The 23,456-nt window shown below is 48.4% G+C and overlaps 2 protein-coding genes across 3 annotated transcripts; one reads left to right on the top strand and one right to left on the bottom strand.

Moving 5' to 3' along the window:
• Positions 1 to 74: 74 nt before the first annotated feature.
• Positions 75 to 5,076, top strand: LOC108029083 (protein croquemort). Of its 2 annotated transcripts, XM_017101170.3 has the most exons (6): positions 75 to 292; positions 378 to 500; positions 2,220 to 2,434; positions 2,893 to 4,001; positions 4,064 to 4,154; positions 4,214 to 5,076. In XM_017101170.3, the coding sequence occupies exons 3-6, from the start codon at positions 2,306 to 2,308 to the stop codon at positions 4,361 to 4,363; spliced, it is 1,479 nt and encodes a 492-aa protein (XP_016956659.1). In that variant the 5' UTR covers positions 75 to 292; positions 378 to 500; positions 2,220 to 2,305; the 3' UTR covers positions 4,364 to 5,076. The 2 variants fall into 2 exon arrangements, with proteins under 2 accessions (XP_016956659.1, XP_043950472.1); XM_044094537.2 differs by lacking the exons at positions 75 to 292; positions 378 to 500 and adding an exon at positions 1,744 to 1,876.
• Positions 4,655 to 22,809, bottom strand: LOC108029082 (protein expanded). The gene is made up of 6 exons (XM_017101169.3): positions 21,793 to 22,809; positions 14,826 to 14,962; positions 14,619 to 14,764; positions 10,294 to 10,373; positions 6,850 to 10,234; positions 4,655 to 6,791 (listed from the first exon to the last, which is right to left on the bottom strand). The coding sequence occupies exons 2-6, from the start codon at positions 14,915 to 14,917 to the stop codon at positions 6,178 to 6,180; spliced, it is 4,317 nt and encodes a 1,438-aa protein (XP_016956658.1). The 5' UTR covers positions 14,918 to 14,962; positions 21,793 to 22,809; the 3' UTR covers positions 4,655 to 6,177.
• Between the last annotated feature and the right edge of the window lie 647 nt (positions 22,810 to 23,456).

Below are 23,456 nucleotides of genomic sequence, written 5' to 3'. Positions count from 1 at the left end.
TAGAACCGAGGGTTAACAGAACAGCTGTTGAAGCCTAACGGCCACTACTAAACTCTGGCAACGCTCGACTACAGTGACTTAACAGCTCCCCAAAGCTTACCTGGCAACCCTCGATCAGGGCTAAAAAATAAATAAAGAACATAAATAGTTTAATCCAATTAAACCAAGCAAACTGCAAGTTTGGGTTTTTCTTTCTCTTTTCGAGGCTCTGCCGACACGCAAGTGCCTTTACTCAGTTGGCTGCCGGTCCTCAGTTCATTTACCAAAGAAACGCCTACGCCTGACTTTCGAGGTGAAATTAATTGAAATTCGATAATCCCTTGCAATTAAAATCCTTTCTAACGGTATTCTTGTGTTCACGATATTTTGGGACCTAGACTATCCAATCTTCCCCAGAAAACTGAATATATTCCGAAAATCGAAATATCTGAAGTCAAGGCCAAGAAAAAACAACAACATCTGGAGACCCACGCAAATGCAATTGTGTGCGAGATAAAAAGGTGAGTAATTCATCACTTTGCCTCAGCAGCCGGTAATTGCAAGTGCAATAATACCCGACAATTAGCGGTCGAGATAATCCTCAACTGGTGATGTCACCACATACATAGTCGGAGATCAAAGCTTGGGTTAAAGCAAAGCAAACATCTCGTTAGGATGTGCTTTATCAGAGTTGGTAAACAGCAAAGTCTCCCTAAGTCGAAAATCAAAAAATTTTTTATTCAAATTATAGAAAACCCCCTAACAAAACCTGTAATTCAACAACTCTTTTTGGTGATATATGATGATCGCTTAGCTAACTAGCAAAGATAATTTTAGTTGTAGGGGATTGTTGTTTAAAATATTTATCTAAAGGAAGTTTACATAGAACTAGTACCATCTATATAATTTCTACTGTACTCCCAGACCCCTTTTTGCCCCTTATCAGTCGATGAACAAAGACGGATGCATACTATAGAACCCAATAATCCGACAAAAACAAGACTGACTCAGTCGACAAAAGGGAACAAAGAGGAAGAATCGTATGGCAATACGATATGCACTAGACTTCAGATAAAAGAAGGCCCCGTTCCTATTACATTCGAAGAGTTTTGCATTCAATTACGGATCAAGGGTTATATACTTCAGTAAAACAGATCTGATCAAACACATGTCAGCCGACTAATCAATATCTCCCATAGGCTTATCTTATCGGTGCCATAAATATAAATAGGAACCCCTTGTGAGCGTTTGCATGAACTAAACATCTTGACCAAGCACAAAATCCATGAAGCCGCTAAGAAATGCCTGTATTTCCAGATAAGGAGTAGTTATCTTACATTTCATGCTGACGATCTGTGCCAATTATTAAGCAATTATATTCATTCCCGTATTATATGTTATATAAATAAGTATAATCAGAAAGCATAAATCGCTTAAAATATTTAAACTGAGAAAATCCACTAATTAAATGATTAAAATTTAATCTGATTAGGTTGCTTTACAAAAAATTGTCCACTTTTAATGTTCGTAACTTGGTATAATTTCCAATGTGAAAAAGCCGGTTTGGACGTTTTATTAAAATAAGCGTAGTCTTAATCAAATACCCCGCCATTATTTCCCTGTTAAGTGTGATACAAATATATATATATATATTGTACAAATTTGCAATTTTAAGAACTCTAGATATGTTTTGAACCCTCTATCAGGCAAACATTCCAGATTAGCGAAATCCATAGATAAGTGGCTGAAGCGAGTAGCAAACGTCAAGTGGTTCCATTAAAAGACCCCAAGAAGCCCGCTAGCAAACAGTTTCGCCCTGGAAGACGACGCGTGCGGTCGTGGTAGTTCCTATAGTGGCCAGCCCGGAGTATTTTCGATCCCCTTCATTTGGGAACTAGTAAGTGAGGCAGCCCAAACAGTGGCAAGTGCTCCTCAACTGGAGAGATCTGCGGATGTCTGCACTTCAGGTTGATTTCTTAGACGAGTGGCTGTCATGGCTCTGCAGCGGACGTACTCGTCTCATTCAAAAATAAAACGAACTAATCGCAGATCCTTATCGACTACTTAAGCAGGAACCAAACAGCGATAAGCCGGTCGGCTTAATATTAATATTAGCGACTCTGCAGGGTGTCAGGATGGTTGTACCAGGGAACAAACGAATAAAAATTCCCAGATTAGCCGCGATACGGTTTATGGACACTGATTATGCAAGCGAAAATAACACTCCCTCACTCTTCCAGATGCAGCGCAGTGCCTAGGATCGGACCTCTCCTCCTCAATCGCTTCCTAATCCGAAAATCTTCCGCATTCCACATATCATCCCACCATGTGCTGCAAGTGCTGCGGGGAAACTCAACGCAAGGTCTGGGTCTTTGGCCTGGGGTCGCTCTTTCTGGTTCTTGGAGTACTCGTCGTGGTCTTCTGGCCGGGTATCGCGGATAACCTCGTCGAGGATGTGAGTATATATTAAAACACCTACAAAATCACAGAATAGTAGAGATCTAGCCGTATCCACCTAAAAATGTAGAGCTTAACAGGCTTTCAAAACAATTTCATCAAGCCAATGTTATTATAGCAAAAGCCGAACCATAAATAAGGCCATAAAGCTATTATGTCTAATCAGGCCAGTAAATTTGTCAATTGCTCTTTGAGTTGTGGGTATATAAAATGGAGTTTAAAAGATGTTTTATAGCAAATACTATTCTTCTGTTGTTGAAAGATTATGGACAGTCAGTGATTTATGGTTAGAGCTCTGATTAATCTGTTGATTGCAACGATTTTAAAATGATAAGTTTATTGATAAGGTTCCACAAACAATTGATACAAAATATTTTAAACGATTAATTACCGAAAGACAATAATGATTTTTTGTGGGAACTATAAACTCTTAATTACTTTTTTCTCATTATCCAGGGCCTCACCCTGAAGCCTGGCACTGATGCCTACGACAGCTGGCTGGAGGCACCTATCCCGATTTACCTGAGCTTCTACATGTTCAACTGGACGAATCCGGAGGAGATCAGGAACCCTAACGTAAAGCCCAACTTCGTGGAGATGGGTCCGTACACCTTCTTGGAGAAGCACAAGAAGGAGAACTACACGTTCTACGACAACGCGACGGTGGCATATTACGAGCGCCGCACGTGGTTCTTCGACCCGGAGAGATCCAATGGCACCCTGGGCGACATGGTGACCGCTGCCCATGCCATCACCGCCACGGTGGCGGACGAGATGCGAAACCAGCGCAAGATCGTCAAGAAGATCATCAACTTCATGCTGAACCACGAGGGCGGCGAGTTGTACGTCACCAAGCCGGTGGGCAAGTGGATCTTTGATGGATATCAGGATAACATTACGGATTTCCTCAACCTGTTCAACACCTCAATGATTGACATTCCCTACAAGCGCTTCGGCTGGCTGGCAGATCGAAACGAATCGCTGACCTACGACGGCTTGTTCACCATTCACACGGGCACTGATGACATATCGAATCTGGGCAGGCTCACCCACTGGAACGGAAAGGCGGAAACTGGCTTCTACAAGAGTCCTTGTGGCACCGTTAATGGAACCACTGGTGACTTGTTCCCACCCAAGATGAATGTCAACGATGAGATTACGATTTTCGCCACCGACGCCTGCCGATTCATGAACCTCCGGCCGCAGGGTACATACGAGAACCACGGCCTGACCGCGACCAAATGGGTGGGCACTGAGGAGACCCTCGATTCCGGGGAGAACTACCCGGAACAGGCCTGCTTCTGTGATCCCGAGCGCTTCGGGGACGAGTGTCCCAAGACCGGCGTGGTGGAGTGCAAGGCCTGTCGAGATAAGGCGCCCATATACTCCTCCTTCCCGCACTTCTACCTGGCTGATCAGTCGTACGTCGACGCTGTCACCGGAATGAAGCCGGAGAAGGAAAAGCACGAGTTCTTCCTCGCTGTGGAACCCGTCACTGGAGTGCCCGTCCAGGTGCACGGCCGCATCCAGATAAACATGATGATCGAGCCCGACGACGACTTCGAGTGAGTATCAAGTTCGATTTTGCCTTTGTAGGTCTATCAATAATACTACAATCTCTTTTCAGCATCTATCGTGGTGTGCCAAAGGTGCTGATGCCCATGTTCTGGTTCGACCAGTATGCGGAGCTGTCCTCGGAATTGGCGTCCAAGGCCAAGGTGAGCCCTACTCCTTGTCTGATATCTCATCCACTCTAACGCCCAATTCTGCCTTCCAGTTGGCCATCAATCTGTCCAGCTACGGAATAATCTTCGGATATTCTCTGGTGGCTTTTGGCAGCGTCTTCCTCGTCACTGGAATCACGTTGACGGTGATGAAGAAGTGGGTCCGTCGAACTCCCGAGGACGAGGACATGCTGACCAACTAGAGCATATTAGCTTTAAGCGTAGCCAAAGTGCCAGGACATGTTAACTCTCCTAGTTCATTCTGATAGTCGCGCATCGCTTGTTGTTCGTTGTCAGTTATACGTTATGTAATATGTAAGTAACACGGATCGACGTTCGTCTTGCATTTTGTGATAGCAAACCCTACTCCTAACTTAATCAAACCCTACTCTACAATGTCATTCTGAAACCATTTCCAAGCCGAAACTTTCTGATTGAGATTATACTTACTGCTTTTGATAAAACATACCACACAAAACTAAAACACCGATACATTTTATTTTTACGCTTTTCATTTGAATTTTCATTTTATTTTGCAAAGATAATTTTTACAACTCAAGGACTTTTTACTTATCGTATACGATTGTTGGATGCTTCAACGATTTGCTTTATAAATGCATTAATTGAATGTTGTTTTGTAAATTAATAAATTAAAATAATTGTATACGTATATATATTTATTTATATATATTTGTGTATATGTAAGATATATGGCAAAAATTTTACATTTTCTCAAAGATCACATTCCTCAATTTAGCCATAGACTTTTAGTCGAGAAAAATCTACGCAAATATTTGTGACATCCATCAAAAACTCGAAATCATTTTTGCACGCACACTCACACATCCAAAAATAGTTGGGGGGTTAATAATCGAACAAAAAATAATAAACAAAGTGGATAAAAAATAAATGATAATCATCTCTCGCTTACTACTATGGTGGGGAATGGAGGGCAAGGCTAGGCACTCTTGAAATTCTTTAGTTCCTTTCGTCCAGCGACCGCATCGAGCAAAACCGATCCGAACCGTTTCACAGCCGCTTCGGACGGCTCCCACCCGATACATTCGCTGGCCCGATTCGTTGTGAGTATGTGTGAGTTTCGTGTGAGGGGCGATTGCTACGTACTAAAAAATTTGCATAGTTATATGTTGTTATGCGCGGCTCTTGCTGACTAAAGTAGTTGTAAATTTAGTGTAAGTTTAAATAAAATCAATCACAGTTGTTTGGGCGGAAGTAGTTAGTGTTAAGTATTCGCATTTCTGGCCTAACTAGGTATTTGCAGCTAAGACTAAAGATCTACGATGTAGTTTCGTAATTAGGTAGTGGTCGTATTTTATACTTGAGTATTGTTGCTTCCCATTTTGTTCAACTCTCTCTCTATTTCATTTCCGTCTCCGATGGTGTGTCATTGTGGCTTCTGCTGTGGCTACGTTACCAATTCCCTTAAGTGACTAGACTGGGTTCTGATTATTTGAATGCGTATTTGAGGTTATGTTGCTCACGTCCTGTTCTGTTAGTGTAAATATTGACTCTGTGTTTCGGCTGTGTCAGTGGCTCTTGTTACTCTAGTTTTCTGTACTATGTTTCTCTCGTGAATTCAGTAGGGTTAGGTTGTGGCAGGGTCCAAAGGTGAAACCCATCTGATTTGGTCCTTCTAAAAACTGGCTTCTGCTATGTCTGTAAATGCGTGTTAGTTCCTATCAAGCTGTTGCTGCTTCTGCTGCTTCTGCTGCTTCTGCTGCTTCTGCTGCTCTGCTATCTGATTCTTCCCGGTGGGCCTGCACTTCTACCCCTCCTGGTCTGCCCAGCGAATCTCTACCCTCCGAAACACTGTGATCGAACGAAGACAACTCTTTTACACCACTCGATCTATGCAAATTTCCGAACGCAGAATCAGCTCTTCACCTGGCCACACAAATACGCCAGCACTTCGAACAGCAATCGAACTAGAGAGAAGAGTGTCGTCTTGGACCCGTTTGTCCATTTCCGGTTCCGGTTCCCGTTTAGCTTTGCGAGTCTAGCTGGTCTTGTGGTGCTGCTGCTGCTGTTGCTGTTGCTTCATCATCACGGCCGGATCGATCACGTAGTTGTTGGCCTCCGCCAGTTGCTGGACCGGCAGGGGTGGCAGCTTGTCCTGCGGATGACGGTGGCTCACGGTGGATCCCTTCCTGACCTTGCTCAGGGTTCCTCCTGCTCCTCCCGAGGAGTTGGAACCCCCGTTGGTGGTGGCTCCCGAAGACTGCGCACTGGAGGTGGGTATCTCCTGGCCCGTCTTCGGATTCATCATCACCTTGGTCTGCTTCAGCAAGGAGCGATCGTTGCAGAGCGCCGAGATCAGCGGCAGATCCAGATGCTTGCTCTTCTCCCGGAGCAGGGCAATGTCCATAGCCTTAGCCTGAGCCTGGGCATGCGACTCGGCGGCCATGGAGGCCTGCAGCTGGGCCAGAATGCTGTTGTTTCCCCGGTTCAGCCCCAGGCCAAGACCCAAATCCGGCCTGGGCCGCTCTCCTGCCCACTGGGCGCCGCTGGAGGTCTTCGTCAGCGGTGAGTTGGCATTGTGCGGGTTGAGAGTGGGTGGTTTCCGCGGTGGCATCGGGCTCATCATCAAGCTGGGACTGGGTTTTGACGGTACTGAAAAAGGAGAAGGGTTAGGAATAGATCCAACTAAGATCCTAATGTAACTACTCACTTGGAGGTGGCTTTTCACTGGGCGCCGGCATTGGTGGTTTCTTCAGCCGCCTGTTTACATAGGGTGGAGGGGGAGGCGGCGGCAGCCTCCTCCCCTTGGGCATCGAATCGAGCGAGTTCAGAATATTATCGTCTGATCGCGATCGTGCAAACATGGTTGAGGAGGCGCTGGCACCCGCGGAGGCGTGTGCCGCCAGGGCGGCCGGATGAAGTGGCGGAGGTGGTGGTGGCTCGTACGAGGAGCACAGGCTGGCCATTGAGGGGGAATAGAGGGGCGAGTAGCCAGGCCCCGGCAGCTGGACGTAGCTGTCCGATAGGTTTTGGGTGGACGCATATCTGGAGTGGGTGGACAGGGCCAGCGGCAGGTAGGGAGTGCTCCTGTAGATCGCCGGCGACACTTGCATGGCTAGATATGGGTGGTGCGGCGGTGGTGGTGCCGCCTGGGCCATGGCCGCCAGCAGGGATCCCTGCTTGGCATCCAGATACTCCTGCTGGCTAACCGCTGGGTCCTGAATGGGGTAAATCACGTAGTCCACATCGCTGTACAGCTGCTGCTGGTACAGTTCCAACTGCTTTCTGGCCAGCTCCCTGCCGTAGAGGTGACTCGCCAGATGTGGATGATTCGGTGGAGGCGGTGGTGGCGGCTGCCTGGGCAAACTGGGCGGTGGTGGGGCCAGGAACTGGCGCGGCTTGATCACCGGCAGCAGTACGCAGGACTGCTGGTGATGCAGCGAGGCCGTGCTCTTGTGAAGACCGTAAGGAACTATAGGTATCCCGATGGCGGCTGACCCGGAATGTCGGTGGTGTGCCGGCAGGTGGTGGTGGTGCAGGGAGGCCTGCGAGCCGCCGGCGTAGTTGGAGTTGTGCAGCGACTGCTGACTCAACTGGTGGCTACACACCGACCCGTTGGAGGAGGCCACCGATGAGCAGTGGTGCGGTGCTGCATAACTGGGCTTGGCCCCATCGGGAATCAGGCTGGTGTGGGCCTTCAGGATACTAATCTGCGGCCTGGTTGTGATGAATCTGGCCGTGACCTCCTCGGACTTTAGGGAACTCATCGAACCGGCGGCACTGGGGGCAGGATTGGCCGAGGAACTCACGGAAATCAGGGATGTAGGTCTGGGCTTGTTGGAGCTGGAATATGGCGGTGGGTCTCGGCGGCGGAGAGCCGGTGGTGGTGGAGCTGGAAGTGGAGCCGGAGGCGCTGGTGGACTGCATGGTGGTGTATCCGGCTTGGGAGCCACCACAGCTATGGGCTTGGGCACTGGTGGTTTGGCAATCGGAGGGCCACACAGGCCGGTCTTCTCGTGTCTGGCACTGTAGGGTGGCGGTGGAGCCGGCGGCTGATCCACCTCCTCCACTCCTTGACTTCCCATTGGCAGGGTCACGTAATCGCAGTCCGAATGTAGGCTGCTGGACACCGTCTTGCACGTGGGATAGGTCCCCCTGCCCACGATCAGATTGGTCAGCTCCTCGGCGGAGAGCAGGGAATGTTTATTGTCCGTGGGATCGCTGCCATCGCCTCTGAAGGAACTCGACGTACTGATGTTTGAGTCCGATCGCAGTCGGAACTCCTCTGGCTTCTTTCCATCCACCGAATCGGGATGTGGCACGTGGTCATCCTCCAGTTTCTGCGGCTGGAACATTCCGTAGTGCGAACTCTTCTCTGACTCGGCCATCTCCGAGGATTGTCCAGTCAACTCACTGCTGTGCATGGTGTAGACTCCCGAAGTTTCGGTGGGCGGAGCTCCATGGGCCAGGGTATAAACTCCAGACGCACCCGATACACTCTCCGTTTCCTCCCTCGCGGATGTGGACAGGAAGTCCTCGGGGTTCGTTTCGCTCAGGGCGGAGTTTTGAGCGGTGTGACTAAAGCCCAGCTCCAAACTGGATGATGTAGAGTGCACGGGCACGGAAGCTCCTGACGAAGCTGCTCCTCCTGTTGCTGCTCCGGTCGGCGAGGTGACCACCACAGTACTGCAGGTGGAGGAGCACTGGGAGCCAATGTTGTGCTGGGAACTGGGTGAATCGGTGGCCGTGGAGGAATCGTTGGCTGCTGTGCCCATGGAATTTCGCTGAACAGAGGAGTTCGCCACGGAGGTGGCTCCATTGGAGTTCGCGTCCGGTGGTCTCACACTCAGGGCAGCCAGCTGCTCCTCCAAATCCTTCAGAGACATCTGACCCACGCTCGAAGTTTGCCTACTCACACTGGGTCGGTCCAAGAGATGGGCTAGGGCCAAGCTCTCCGTGGAGGGGGCAGCCAACGGAGCAGGCGGGGTATTGATCATGATTTCCAGCTCGTCCTCGGAGTGCACTCGATCGCTCACTATCCCCGAGGTGGTATTGGAACTGGTGCTCGAGATCACCGAGATGCGCTGCTCGTTCTTGCTCTTGTAGGGCAGAAGCAGGCTTCTGGAGCAGGCGTAGCTGGCATGGAGCCTCTGGGATTCGGCAGCCTCTTCCTCCTCGCGCTTGGACACTTCTTTTAGGCGGGCCGCCAGCTTCATGCTCCACTGGTGGGTGTCCTTGCAGAGGGTCAGAAGGAGTTTGTTCTTCTCATCGGACGCGGCGTACAGGGTGATCCTGCTCTCCCCCGACCTGATCTCAAACTTCTTGCGCTCGAAGGAGAGCTTAGTGATATTGGGCCACAGAAAGGTGGTGGCCTCGGTCGGTGGCGTGGATGAGCTGCTGGTGCACTCTCCTGCCAGGATCTTGATGCCTTTGGCGTAGACCACAAACCAGGCACTTCCCACACCCTGCTCGCTCTTGGCCAGCCGCATCCTGTAGGTGTGGGCGTTGATGGTCTCATGGAGACTGCAGGCCTGCTGGATGTACAACAGCTCCGCCTCGGCCGTGGCCATTCCCAGGTGCTCCCGGTGACAGGCTCTCATTGCACTTCTCGCCCACGGAGTGTGCAGTCCACTGGGCAGGTAGTCCTCTATCCGGTAGTAATCCGCTCCGTTCGGCGGCAGGGTCGGTGGCAACGGTATCGGCTCCCTCTTCGAGGTGGAGGCCACATAAGTCGAGAGCCTCAACATCCTCTCATTGGCACGCTTGCTGATCTTCGGCAACGTTGTGGTGGCACTCTGTCCTCTGCCTCCGCCCAGAGGAGCGGCCGACGTCTCCTCGCCCGAATCATCCTTGGAATTACCCGGTCCCGAGCCCGGCGGAGCATCGCCCAGATCCGCCTGAAGAGCAAGTCCAGCCAGGAAGACCAGGGCCTGCTCCGCCTGCTCTCGGGGCAGATCGCGCTGCAGGATGTTGTGGCGCAGCTGCAGGTAGTAGTTGTGGCGGGACGTCTCATCTTTCAGCATGAACGGACTCTCGATGTAGAACTGCACTCGGAAGTGTAGCTCCAGGAGCGGTCGTCCATTGGCATCCAGCCCCTGAAGTAAGTTGATATTACATTACGTTGGTTCTCTTGACTAGTTCCTATGTATCTTACGTGGGTGTGCGAGGATCGCCAGCTCTTCGGGCCGTATTTGGAGAGCTTGCTCTCGGGATCTGCGAACATGTACTCGCCATCTGGAACAGAAAGGAAAGGAATTATTAGATTTGATTGTAAAAAGAGCTATAGGGGTACATGACTTTAGGATATAATGAAGCCGGCTTGTGGGACCAAAAGCTGTGCATATTTTATTATTATATCAATATTTTTACCAGGACAAGTAAAAAAACCTGTTCATTCATAACAGGAGGCTGCACCTTCTTTCAGTTTAGTATTGAGTTGCCTGTGAAGTCTGGCTCCATTTTTCGGCTGAATTTCCGGTTGGGCTAAGGAACATTTTTGGCGCGCAGCCGCCAAGGTCGCTAATCAAAATTGTAAATGAACTTTCGGCTATGCGAGAGGAGCGAGACCTCCTTTTCTTCCCCGAACCGAATCGGGCTCAAATCGGATCGAGACCCCGACCAGACTTCTGTCAGTTTGTCAGGCAATAAACAAGCAGCCCATTGACATCAACAAGAGTCAGAGGCTCCAGAAGATGGAGATGGAGACGATGATGATGACGACACGTCAGGCTGTCAGAGGCCCGTTGCTCGACGAGGAGACCGGTACCGGAGCGGGCTATGCGGCTATGGCCGATCCAACCCGATCCCAGCAGAAGGGCCCAAGGGCATGTCGGTGGTGCTCGAGAAGGCAGGGAAAAAACAACATCGAAATCAACACACACTTCATCGAACGAAAAATTGGAATTCCTGCATACGAAATGAAGAGCAGAGCAGCAAGATGGAAAATAATAATTATGGAAAAAGCAGGCAGGCAGGCAGGTTGAAGGGGGCCGTGGAATGGAGGTAGCACAATATCATAATAATCATCAGCGGCCGAATAAGTGCCTATCAATGACGACGTCGTGGACGCGGAGCTGGAATGGAAGTGGCAACAAGTGGATGGTCCGGGGAGAGCAGCGGTTCGAGTTTGGACCACTCAAAGAAAACAATTGGTCGTTTCGCAGGAAGATATTCCCATGTAATGGGTAGTTCGAAACCATTTCTGGTAAAACGCTACAAACCGATCAAAAATGTGTGAAGTCCTTTTTATATTCTTAAAGTATTCATCTAAACTCATCACGACTGCCATCTGTTTTTGAAGAGTGTAGAAACGGAGAGCGAGTGTTGCATACCAAGCCCAAAACGCAGCAACGAAAAAAGCCGAAGAGAAAGAGGAAAAAACAGGTAGAAAGACAGGTAAGCAGCGCTGGAAAAAGAGGCAGCTGAAACCCAAGTCGTTTGGTTTTTAGCCGCAGTTTTTAGACTCGAACCTCGAAACTCCAGCGATTTCTTTTCGCATTCAAATTTCACTCCACTCGAGCAGTTTGGCCAATGGCCCTGCGATGGAATCCGTTCTTGCCTCTGCAAGAATCCTCCTGGTCTACGAGCCAAGCTGCGAGCAGGTGTGAAGGCCAGAGGATCGAGCCGATCTGCGGTAGCCTGATGGATCCTCACGCAATCGCAGCGTTCCATTCTACCTTCCCCTGCTCCCAGCGGCAAAAACCTAATAATTAACATATTTTCCATCGCATTCCTCAACGCTCACAATTAACACGCACGCACACGGCTTTACGGAGGAGGGCTCCGAGGGGCAGCGAAATAAATCTTCAATTTGAAACACATGCAACACAAATTACAGCCTCAAAAGCAGAGGCACTGGCACAGGCAGCTGGCAAGGCAAAGGCAAAGGCTCATCAAGCAGAGGAATTCCAGAGGTAATGGCAGGAGGAGGAGGAGGGTCTGGAGACGGGGTCTCCAGTTGGAGATGGAGAAAGAGACTGAGACGGAGTCGGAGACAGCTGCGCCCAATGCCATGGCCTGGCATTCTTCAGATTCAGATTTATTTTCAAAAGGTTGCAGTCCGAGTTTGAGTGGCCATAATAACCGAAAAAGAAAAAAGAATGGAGAAGCCCACAGGTGAAATTAGACAAAAGAATACCCTGGTGCATACTTTAGGAACATGACAATATAATTTGCATCAAATAATATTCTATTATAAAAACGTTTTAAGTAAGTAACCTTTGGTACTCAAATATGTGTTTTTAATGCCTAAAATTTAATAAAGTATCTTTGCAAATTGCACTGGAAATGATGTTTATAATCTTCAAGTTCAGCACAGGTATGTTTTAAAGGGTATCCCAAGAATGGACAGCAACAGAGATAAATGTGTGTGTCTGTGCTTCGAAACTGGCTGGGGAAAAAGGAGAACGAAAGACGAAAAAAACATAAAACCAAAAGAATTTTAATTTCCGATGTTATCAGATGCACGCAGCCCGAAGAGGAGAGGCGGCAGCTGTAGGGGATCAGGGGACGAGGGCGGAGGAAAAGGAGGAGGTGGAGGATGGCCAGCCGCTGCAAGGCCGAGTGTCCCAGTCCAAAGATTGAAGACGAAGACGAAACAGCCAACGCCGTATAATAATGATTATGAGCCATTAACATTAAATGGAAAAGAAAATGCTGGTCTACAGATTCAGCTACAAAGGGGCGGGGCCCGGCTCTGGCAGAAGGGCGGGGGAAATGATGGTTCCTGGTCCATCCTGCCCCGGAATGCGGCCGAGGAATCCAAGCAATGCGACAGCCTAAAAATAACACCGAAAGAGGGGCAGGCGGGATGAGTAGCTGACCACTGGGATGACAATGTTGCCAAATTGCGGTCGGCCGAGTGCCACTTAAAGTGCATCTTGGCCGCGAGTCCGAAGGAGCAGCGCTAATTTGCATAAAGATGAAATTTATTGACGCTGGCCGGCCATAAAATTTAAATTCATTTCCATCCCCGTCAGCGGACGCAGACGGGACATCATTTTGGCCTCTTTCAGCTCTTTATTTTGTTAGGGCCCTGCCGAAAACGAAAGACTCAGGCAACGAACTCGAAAGGGCGCATTCCAGACTAGCTATCCAAGAGGCTAAGATGCAGGGGAACCCTCTACTTCCCCTGATTCAACGACTTTAACTGTATATTGCTGTAAATTCTAAGCAATCCTATATAAAATGTATCTGTTGGATGCGGCGAAACAGAGCGGACCCAAAATAACCGCATACCACTCGCAAACACACACTGTCAACTAACATTGGCTGGAATCCTTGGCCACAAACCCAAACCCAAAGCCAAACTCAAACACACACACGAGAGCAGAATGCAAACTGCCAATTTCATAGTTGAGCCCGAGGAATCCTCTGCGAGGCGAGGACGTTGGCATGCCCAGCCGATCTCCAGATTCAGTTAAAGCTGCATCCACTGCTCCAGCAGCGAGACTCCGGCCTCAAACTGCATACCAAATTCTTTGCTGAAGATGTTGTGGCAACTTCAGCGCTCCCCTGCCTCTTGCCACGAAATTGATGCCAACCAGATTCGAAAATTTACGTGTTGTGTTCTGGGCTCTTGCTCTAACGTGGCATCAGCAAATGAAGGGTATATGGGAATAGTAAAAGCGTTTGGCCACCCAAATTGGTTACTAGGTTCACTACAGAGTGGGAAGCTTGTAAACTGGGCTCTCAAAAAGCAACTCCATTGGTCCTTCGAGCAGGATATTTAGTAATGTTCTTTGTACCTCCCTTTTGGAGGTTCTTTTTAGGGTAACTACGCTTCGTCTTGCAGAAACTCGTATTCCTCGCTCCTTTCTCGTTTGCTCTTCCCTGGACCCTCCTGTTCCCCGTTTTGTGTGTGCTTGTGGGCCTTTGGAGAACGCATATATCTGTGGCCAATGCCAAAGACGTTGTCTGCTCGTTTTCCAAGTTTCAGTTCGAGCTCCGGAGCTTTGGAGCTCTGGGCTCCTCCGGCCTCCATCCTCCCATCCTCCTGTCCTCCATCCTCGGAACTCCATCCTCCTTGGCTGTCGTTCGATTCGTTTGTGTTAATGCAACGCGCGACGGCTACCTGAATTACTGAACACGCGTCTTGTGTCTGTTCCCCTGCTCCCCATCCGCCCCTGGCCGAGCCTCCTGCTCCTAAGCCCCTCTTCTGTGTTCCTGAAATTGTTTGTTCGCCATGGAGGCGACGCGTTCCCTGCCTTTTTGTTCGTTTTATGTGCCATTTTTTGTGTTGCTCCGCTGTGTTGGTATTTTTATGTGTTTTGGCAGATCGCTTTGGCCAGAATGGAGGATGGAGGCTGAATCCTCTGCTGCTGCTGCCGCCGTCGCTGATGATGATGAGCAGCTTTTAGAGCGGACTGGTTTATGTTTATTAGTTGTACTTTTCATGCCTTATCGCTGGCATTCGGCTACTCCGCAACTCTGGGTCCGAGCTGGACACAACCTGGAACCCCGAATCCCGGAGAGACTCACCTATGAGCACAGCCAGACCGAAGAGTTCGGTGTCCAGCATCCCTTGCGTGGCGAAGTGCAGACATGTCTGCGTGTAGACCTCGCGAACTCGACTCTTGGCATCGACTAGGAAGTACAAGGTTTTCGGCTGCTGCTGCCCCAGAAGTCTGCAAATTCCACAGAGATTAGGCAACCGAACTTCGCATATGGAGCACCCCACGAACTCACCTCAGGGCCAGGAATCGCGAGCCTGGTGATAGTTGCTCGGCTGAGGACGCGCATACTTCCAAAGGCGCGCTGACGGTGCAAAATGCTCGCATGCTGCATCATTTTCCGTATACAGCGCGCGCGTTCGAAATACGTTGCTGTAAGGATGAAAGAGGCAAATATTGGTGAGTGTCTTGGGAACTGAGTCCTTATATATACTATACCTACGCGAAAGGACTCCCTATTGATGTTACTTAAAATTAACCTTACTTAAAACAAGATCTTGTGTGGTAATAACATGAAAATTGGTATGGTTCTTCTACTGATGGGTACATCTAATTTAAGTTCGTTACCAAAGATTCCTTGGTATATTTAAGATCTTTAGGACACGTCTAGCATCTTGTGATAATATTTCTATGGGACCAACATTTTCCTGATACATTTGTTCAAGATAAACCATTCCAAGATGAAATTTCATCGCATTCCGGGGAGAAATTGCCGCATCTGAAGCGTCATTTCTAACCGCATTTCTGGCTCATCAAATGCCGATAAAGCTGCCGCTCGATCGGCGCGGTTAGGCACCATTCTTTCAGGCAAATTGATGCCGCTGGAGCCGCCCCAGACGGAATTGGAGACGAAAGGCGGAAGATGGCGATGTCGATGGCGATGGCAATGGCGCCCGCCTCTTTTGGGCTCACCGACTGCCGAACAATTTCACCAATCAATAACGAAAGACTTAGGCGACAAACTTGATTAGCGGGCAGGGGACTCGGACTCGGACTCGGACTCGGACTCGGACTTGGACAGAAAACTGAATAGTGAATAGCGAACAGTGAATACTTGGGGACTCACTAGCCTCCAGGCGGTGCGTGCGTGGCTCCTAAGCCGAACTCCCTCCCCCTCTCGATGCGTTGCGCATAAAATTATTAAAATTCAGTTAAAGAAAGTTCCGAAGCCCGAGCGAAGAGAGGGAGGCGAGGTGGAGAGCCCGAAACTGGCCTCGTGATGAAAGAAAAGCATTTTATGCATAAATTAAAATCAAATCGAATCAAATCAACTTTTTGTGTGGAGCGCCGGCAGCAGCGGCGACTACGGTTTCTACCAACCCGGCGGGGACGCATAAATTTCAATATTGGCGCATTGCTGTGTCTAATAAATTTCAACGTCCAATAAATTTATTCGGAGTCAAGTCGAGAGCCCAAAGAGTCGAAAGAGCGGCAGAGGCTGGCAGAACCGCCCCGGCTTATAAGCATATGATCCGCGCGGTCCTATCGAAGGAATGCCTCCCCCTCCGCCACCGCCATCGCCATCGCCGCCGCCGAAAAGCGATCATCAATCAAAGCGCACATTTGACATAAATTAGAAACCAAAGAATATCTGGGAACACAACAACCAACGACCCCCTCCCAAAGGCCCTCCAAAAAAGCTTTTGAAAAGCAATTATATTTAAGCCGATTTCCATGCGCACCTTGGACCCGGCTAAGTTGCCCTGGAGAACAGGCTCAGACACACACTTTATGCCAGATCACCGGTGATTACGGAACGAGAACTGAAATTCCAGGCCTCTAATGTGCTGCGATTGACTTATTACCGAGGAATTTATCGGATAAGCATAAAAAATACATTGTCGAGCTCTCAAGAGGAACTGGATTAAGCGATCACTCGAGTCTGGGGAGCTGAGTGAGTGATGGAGTAGGGTTTCGAAATTTCAAGCTGCCAGCGTTTTAGTCTCTCCTTCACTAAGTGTTATATTTATTAACTATTTAGTGTTACTAAGCGCTTTACCATCAAATGCAGGCGTTCTCCAGGAGTTCCGAGGAAGTGCTCGCTGCCATTTAAACGCGGTAACATGTCGTTCAGCCCGGCAATAAAAGGAAACAATAAATTGTCTTTAACGAAGGCATCCTATCAATTGCGATAGCAATAAGAGGAAGCTAATCAGCCGATGGGAATTCCGAAGGAAGCGAACGCGGCCTTGGTGGAAAGAACGATTAAGCGAAGCGGTCTTCCATGCGCAGCAAGCAGATCGCTGTTTGGTAGGCGCGATTTCTCCGGAAGTAATGGCCTGGGGTGGCAAAGATGGATCGGACGACTTGATCAATGGGTGCACGATGTTAGTGAGGCGATAACTTCGCAGAAGGCCCGCTCGCAAATGTTTCTGCCGAATTCCAGGGCCCCCACAACGCCGGTCATTATGCAATCGCCAATGCCAAAAACCCGGCCGAAAAATTTGTCTCATCACGACTTCCTCGGGGATGAGTCAACGGAAGGGGGCGAGCGCGAACAGAGCGCTTTTAAGTTGAAATGCAAACAATTAAAAGCGTTTAGCAATTTCAATCATAGCAAATTATCCGCATTCCGCTGGCTAATGAGAGCGGGAAGCAAAGAAAGCCGTGGCGACGTTAGTAATCGAGGAGGGGGTATACACTGGGAGAAGACCCTAATGATTCCACTTTCCATTCGGACTGAGATAGCTTTTCAATGACTCGTAGTTTATACTTTAACAAACGCAGATTAATTTCATATTAAAAAGATGTAGGTTTTTTATCAGGTGATTTTCCCATACATACATCGATTATTTTCTCCCAGTGCACTGGCGCTGGCAATTAAAAACGCGGCAAAGAAGCGAGCCAAGTGGGGCTGAGCGGGCGCAAGAGACACGCTAATCAGCAATTAGCAAATGGCAATAAATATTTTGTTTATGATTAAGCGAGTGGCGGGGTGGTTTAGTCGCTCGCGAGTGGCTCGCCTTTCCAGAGAGCTTGGAATGCAGACTCTGGCGGAGAACTGGGGAGCTGGTTGGGTGGAGAAAGAGAAAGAGTGGGAGAAAGAGTGGGAGAAAGAGGTATGCGGCTCGGCACTAAAATCTCACGGGCTCCGCCGCGATCCAAGTCAATTAACTGGCGCAAGCGCCAGCAGTGAATGCTTTCCAGCTTTTCTGCTGGCTAAGCGAATGCCAAAGGGGCAAAGAGAGCAAAAAGCCAGAGAATACAGTCGGCGGAGAAGCGGAGACGTTCCGCATACGCCACGTTGTGCTGCGACAGCAGCTAGAGGCGGCAAGCACTGTGAAAAGTTGGCAAGGAGTTGGCAAAGTCTGAAGAATAGTCAACAGTACTATTTGCCACATTATTTATTTACCTGCTGCGCAAGAGAATTCATGGAACAGCACCCATGCACACTGCAACCCCTTTTCTCCCTGTGCATAAGGCGACTGCTATGTCAACTGCACATGCCATTGCACTGAGCTCATTCGGGGCGTGTGTTTGTCAACCGAGTTCCAACAACCGCCCAGTCGAACGATCGATCGATCAGCCCCAGCACCAAGACCAAGGGGCCGAAGAACCGCTGGGGTGCCGGAACCGCGACCCGTAGAGCCGGGCTACGACAAACGCCCAGCCGCATGCGCAGGCCCATTGAAATGCTGAACGAATCAGAATCGGAATCAGAAATTGGAATATCCATGTGGATTTCAGCGCGGAATGCGAGTGCGCATGGAGCAGATCAATAAACATGGCAGCGCAAGCGGTCGTAAAGCCGAGCAGTGGGGAATACGAAGCATTCTTCTGGGTCTACAGAGATCTCAGGGGTTAGCGGCTGACTATTCTGCAGTCTGTTAGATCGATAAACAAGGCAAATTAAATAATCGTTAAATGCCCATAAATGTGTTGAATATACTCCAATCTTGATGGAATTTCTCGGATTATGCGTGTTGCTTTATCAATGCCTGATCTTTATTGGGGTAATGCTATGGAATAGAATACCGAAGTGGTGGTCAAACCTTAGACGAGAAATAAAATAGGATATTTATAGGAAATAGCCAAGTTAGGATACCTGATCTTATAAGCAGATGCAAATATCTCTCGCTGAAAAAGGCGAAGTCCCTTTCAACCCACGCGCTCCACTCCACCGAGCAGTGCCTCGCGTTCTTCACCTCCCTTCTGCGGGAAGACGGAGTGGCGGTCTTCTGAGCCCGCGCTAAGTGCTCGAGCACCGAGTGGCTCTCAAACTGGATTCGCATTTTATTGAAAGTGTTTCGAGCGCTCTCAGCTCGCCAACTAATGAATGACGATCGGATCGGATCGGATCGGATCGGATCGGCGAGCGGTAACTTTGACGTGGAATACTTTGCTCATGAGCTGGCCCCTGGCGAGACCGAGACCGGAATGGACTCGACTGAAAACCGGAGCGGGTTCTACGTGAGTCTGGGCCTTTTAATTACCGATAGAACGGCGAACTGGCGTCAATGGGGCGGCCAGAAATAGTTCGCTCCGAGTCGGTTTGGTGGCATTTTCACACGCTGGCCAACGCGGCGGATGCGCGTCATTGGGAACGGGGCCCACAAGTGTCATTGCAAAAGGGGTGTGGCAGCCGGGTGTCGTCACGCAAGTGGGCTTAGCCTCAGCCTCAGATCTCTGACTGAAGGGGGACAAAGTCCCCGAAACAGCCCCATTTGGGAACGATTGTCGACTGTCGGAACTTGCCTAATGATACGCTCCGCATCAACTCTAAAACATTTTGTAAATGTGGTTTCTTTTTGCATCCACACAAGCAATTATGAAAGCAATGTGGAACTAATATTATTATGATGTTTTCGCTGTGTGCGGGGTTTAGTGGGCCATCAAATCGGCGAATAGCTCGGCGTCTTTTTGCCAAACCACGAGTTTCGAATAGGAGAAAACAGAAATCAGAGGCGAGAGGCAGAAGCGGCGGAGACACAAAACCAAACAGCGGCAAATGCCGAATTCCGAGCCGCGGAATCCCACTTGCTGTGCCAGTTATGGCCAAACAATTTGGTGTCTTTGAAATGCGTGAAATGTCCCCGCCGATGATAATAATGAAAATGGTTGGATGGATGGTTGGTTGGCTGGCTGGCTGGTTGGTTGGATGGATGGATGGTTAGTTGTGATGAGCAACCAACAGGGCGGAGTGGGCCAAAAGAAACCAGCGCACACGTCGCCGCTTGGCTTCAGTTGGCCTGGCACCACACCGCACCACTGTGCACCACACCCCGCTCGGGCGAAATGCCCAACTGGGCGGAGGTGGCAACGGTGGAGGAGGCGATGGCCTCCGCAATGAGAGCAGCAGACAGCAAGACACAAAAAGCAGCCGCAACGTGTGCCGCATGCCAAGTCGAAGGCGTGCGAAACTATGCCTGCCGTATACCCTAGAAAATCAGCAGTGCCTTCAGGGAGTTTCGGTTAAGTAAAAGATACACGAGTTCTTCTATAAAAACAGACTTTTAGGTACAGAAATTCCACAGATGAACGATTTTTGAGTAATATAAATAAAAGGCTAAAAGAAACTACTTCAATTATTACCAAAATATCTATTCTTTCTATCCTGATATTAGTACCAAATTCACTAATCCAATTTTAACTAAAGAAATGCGTATTGCAAATTGTTCCGTCAATATTTAACAGGAACCACCTAATCTGCATACTTCAAATATTATATTTCTGTAGAGTCCATCGAAACCAGTTGAATTTCAAACTCAGCCGTATCAGAAGCCCAGATCGCGTAAAAGATCAGCTTTGATTTATTTAATAGTTCTTTAAAGTTTATAGCGCCATATTTCTTTCGATCAATAACCGGGCTTTCGAATTTTTGCGTCATTAAAAATATCATGTTGTTGAAACTACACTTTTTAGACGAGCGCAAAGACAAGTAGACTGTGTGTTCAAGACAGCGTAGAATTCGTGGCTATAATTCCCCGAACTTGAGTGCCCCCTTAAAGGTCATTCATTAGTATATCCCCAGCTGAATGAACCGGCGACGCCACGCTATATCTATATCCATATCTCTGTGTCAGCCTCGACTGCGATTGTCATTCAAAATTTGTTTAATTTGTTGTACATTTTAATTGCTTGAATTGTTCGGAACAACAACCGCACTTGTGGCTCTTTAGGTACACACGCATATTGGCTGCGTGCAGGAATTTGGGTTTACGAAATTATTATTTTAAGTATTTATTATCATTGCTGTTGCCGTTGTCAGTTTCAATGCAAAAGCCCGTTGCCTGAGGTCAAGTGCGAGTGGATGTGGATGTGGAGATGCGATGGAGATGTAGATGTCAGTGCTCAATCGAAAAACCACAAGCCTACAACTTCCAAACGGGGAGTACATGTGTTCGGGGCGAGATACAGATACGCCTGTGCGCAGATACTGTTACCCATATGTATAATTGCCTGTTGGCAAAATCGTTTAACGATTAGCGTTTAGGGTTTAACCGCTTAAAGCTCCTCGCCTGATACCCAAAGCGTGTGTTTCCAGCCGTTTGTTTATCTTTCGCAGCTGATTCACATTCGAGATGTCTGATGGCCGGCGGGCTCTGATTTCAGCAATTGTCCCCTGGATCCCGATGGCCGATTGAAATCCCAAACCCGGGACAAACAACGGCTCCCCATCCCCAACGGGGGCTTCAATTTCCACTTAATTGCTCCGCTGTCGATCGTTTCAGACAACACTTTAGGCACTGCCCGGCTATTCGCGGATCTTAACCCACTAGAACCAATTGATCCAGCCCATTCGAGGATTAGGACTGCATTTTAAGTGCCAAAAATAACATCAAGTATTGTGAATACGAGTATCTTAGACCCATACATCTACACATATCAATCAAAGTATACACAAAGATACATTTTAAAAGTCTTTATCCTCGCGATAACCCAACCAGCTTCCCCACTGCAATACACCCCAGCAGAGTGTCAAATTTGCCTGACATTTGATATTCCGTGGGGCAAAATGGGTTAATTGCACAATTTGCTGGATTTCGACTCTTGAGCGGGCGCAAAGAAAAAACGTAAAAAGCTGGCGACAACAACGAAAAGTTAAACAATCGTTGGACGTTGGCGATTTTATGGTTGACAGATAAGAAATTCGCTGGCATTTGTTTTGTTTGCCGTTTTCGGGGAGTCATTAAAATTCCGGGGAAATGGGCCCCGTAAGGGTTATAATACTCTGTATCTGCATGTGTCCATCCCCTCCTCACCTTAAGCCGCTGCAGTGGTCGGCATCGTTGCTGCTGTTGTATCTGATTCGCGTAATCCACAATAACTGAGTTTTCAACTTGTAGTTTGGGGCTTTGAATCTCACTCTCCGTGCACTTTGAACAGATCTATCGATTCGGCTATCGACAAATGCCTAACAGTAAAATTTTCGTTTCGTTGTTGTTATTTTCTGACCTCTTCCACGACGCGCGCTGCGACTGCGCAGTCAACAGCGAACGGGCCGCATTCCAGCGTCGCTGGTCAGGGGGCGGGGAGGGGCAGGGGCGGCAACGCGGGCCGAGTGTGGGAGAGGGAGAGCACACACTTTAATCAAAATTCACCAACACCAGTGCAAGGCGAGTATCTGTGTTTGCGCCTGCTCTCTCTCTCTCTTTGGAGTCGTTGTTGTTGCGCGAAAGAATGCCGTTTGCTGGGTTGTTGTTTTTGTTTTTGCTGCCTGCTTTATTTTCTGTGGTGTAGTTGTAGTTGTAGTTTCCAGTGGCCAGTTGTTGTTGTAGCTGGATTTTTTGACCAGCACCAACTTTTTGGAGTTGCTTTTTTGAGTTGATTTCAGCTTTTTCACTGCTAGTCGGAGTTATTTTCGTGGTTTTAAGGCGCGTTCCCGAAACAGCACTAGTTGCACCAACACCGACACAAAAATCACTTCTGTAATTTAAGCGAGTGCGAAAACGAAACGCGCTGTTTTTTATTTCAGTGAAAACCGAACTTCACTTTTAAGCCACTGTCTCTGTGTATCTATCTGTGTGTGTGCATCCGTATCTGGGCGAGCTGGTGTGTGTGCGTGTGTTGTGTGCAATTGAAATCTGCAGATCAACTTTTCCGAAAGTTTCGAGTGAATTTTAGTAAGCCGTATTCAAATTTCCTAGTGGAAACCACATGCTTTCCTAGCCCGGCGATCCACTCGGTTACCGTTGGCGTTCAGTGATATTCCCCTACTGATTTTGTCACTGCGAGCCAAGCACCGAACACCGCACTGCGAAAGACACGGACGCAACAATCCCCTGCTGGAAGATCGAGAGACTGAGCGAGCGAGGTTGCTTAAATAGATTTTTTGAGCGCAGATTGCACGGTGGGGAAAACCACCAACTGTTGTGGTCACAAGCAGAGCGGCATTTCGGAAGGTTGTTGTTGAAATAAGTTGATATATAGTATCTTAAGATCCTCTTTTTAATGGGTAGGAGACCCTTTTCCTTCTTTTTTTTTTAAATAACAATTATTTTAGTACTTTTTATCGTGAATAAAAAAATGCTATAATTACAAAGTTTAATTTGTTTAGTTAACAAGATACCTGCTATATTTCTTACTCTTAGCAGAAACAAATAAAAAAAGTTGGTAAGCATATAATGGATATCTGCATTTTCTAAAACTGAGCAGGGAAAGGTCTCGTTTGACCACGGTGGCTTCGGTTTAAGTGAGCGAGAGAGAGCGAGAGCGCGATACGAGAGAGCCAGAAGAGAGTATCTGTATCTGTATAGTGTTGTATCTGAGATTTGAGATTGGAATGTGAGCGAAAGAGAGAGATCGGCTCAAAATTAAAAAATAAAAAGCAGAAAAAACTCGCACACAGTTACAGTTACATCTACGGCCCCTATCTCAAATAAATAAAAAAGAAAAACACAAATCCAAGAGCAACAACAACAGCCAC

This window comes from Drosophila biarmipes, chromosome 2L (genome assembly GCF_025231255.1).
Source record: "Drosophila biarmipes strain raj3 chromosome 2L, RU_DBia_V1.1, whole genome shotgun sequence".
In the NCBI taxonomy this organism is placed as follows: Eukaryota; Metazoa; Arthropoda; class Insecta; order Diptera; family Drosophilidae; genus Drosophila; species Drosophila biarmipes.
Note: the sequence above shows the minus strand (reverse complement) of the source record. Positions and strands in the feature narration are given on the sequence as shown.

Bases quoted from the DNA above. Each gene is read 5' to 3' on its own strand.
- LOC108029083 (XM_017101170.3), top strand. From the start codon at position 2,306: ATGTGCTGCAAGTGCTGCGGGGAAACTCAACGCAAGGTCTGGGTCTTT. The intron at 4,002-4,063 runs GTGAGTATCAAG...ATCTCTTTTCAG, and splicing joins GAGCCCGACGACGACTTCGA to CATCTATCGTGGTGTGCCAA. The intron at 4,155-4,213 runs GTGAGCCCTACT...TCTGCCTTCCAG, and splicing joins AATTGGCGTCCAAGGCCAAG to TTGGCCATCAATCTGTCCAG.
- LOC108029082 (XM_017101169.3), bottom strand. From the start codon at position 14,917: ATGCGAGCATTTTGCACCGTCAGCGCGCCTTTGGAAGTATGCGCGTCC. The intron at 14,765-14,825 runs GTGAGTTCGTGG...TGGAATTTGCAG, and splicing joins TCGCGATTCCTGGCCCTGAG to ACTTCTGGGGCAGCAGCAGC. The intron at 10,235-10,293 runs GTAAGATACATA...AACTTACTTCAG, and splicing joins GGCGATCCTCGCACACCCAC to GGGCTGGATGCCAATGGACG.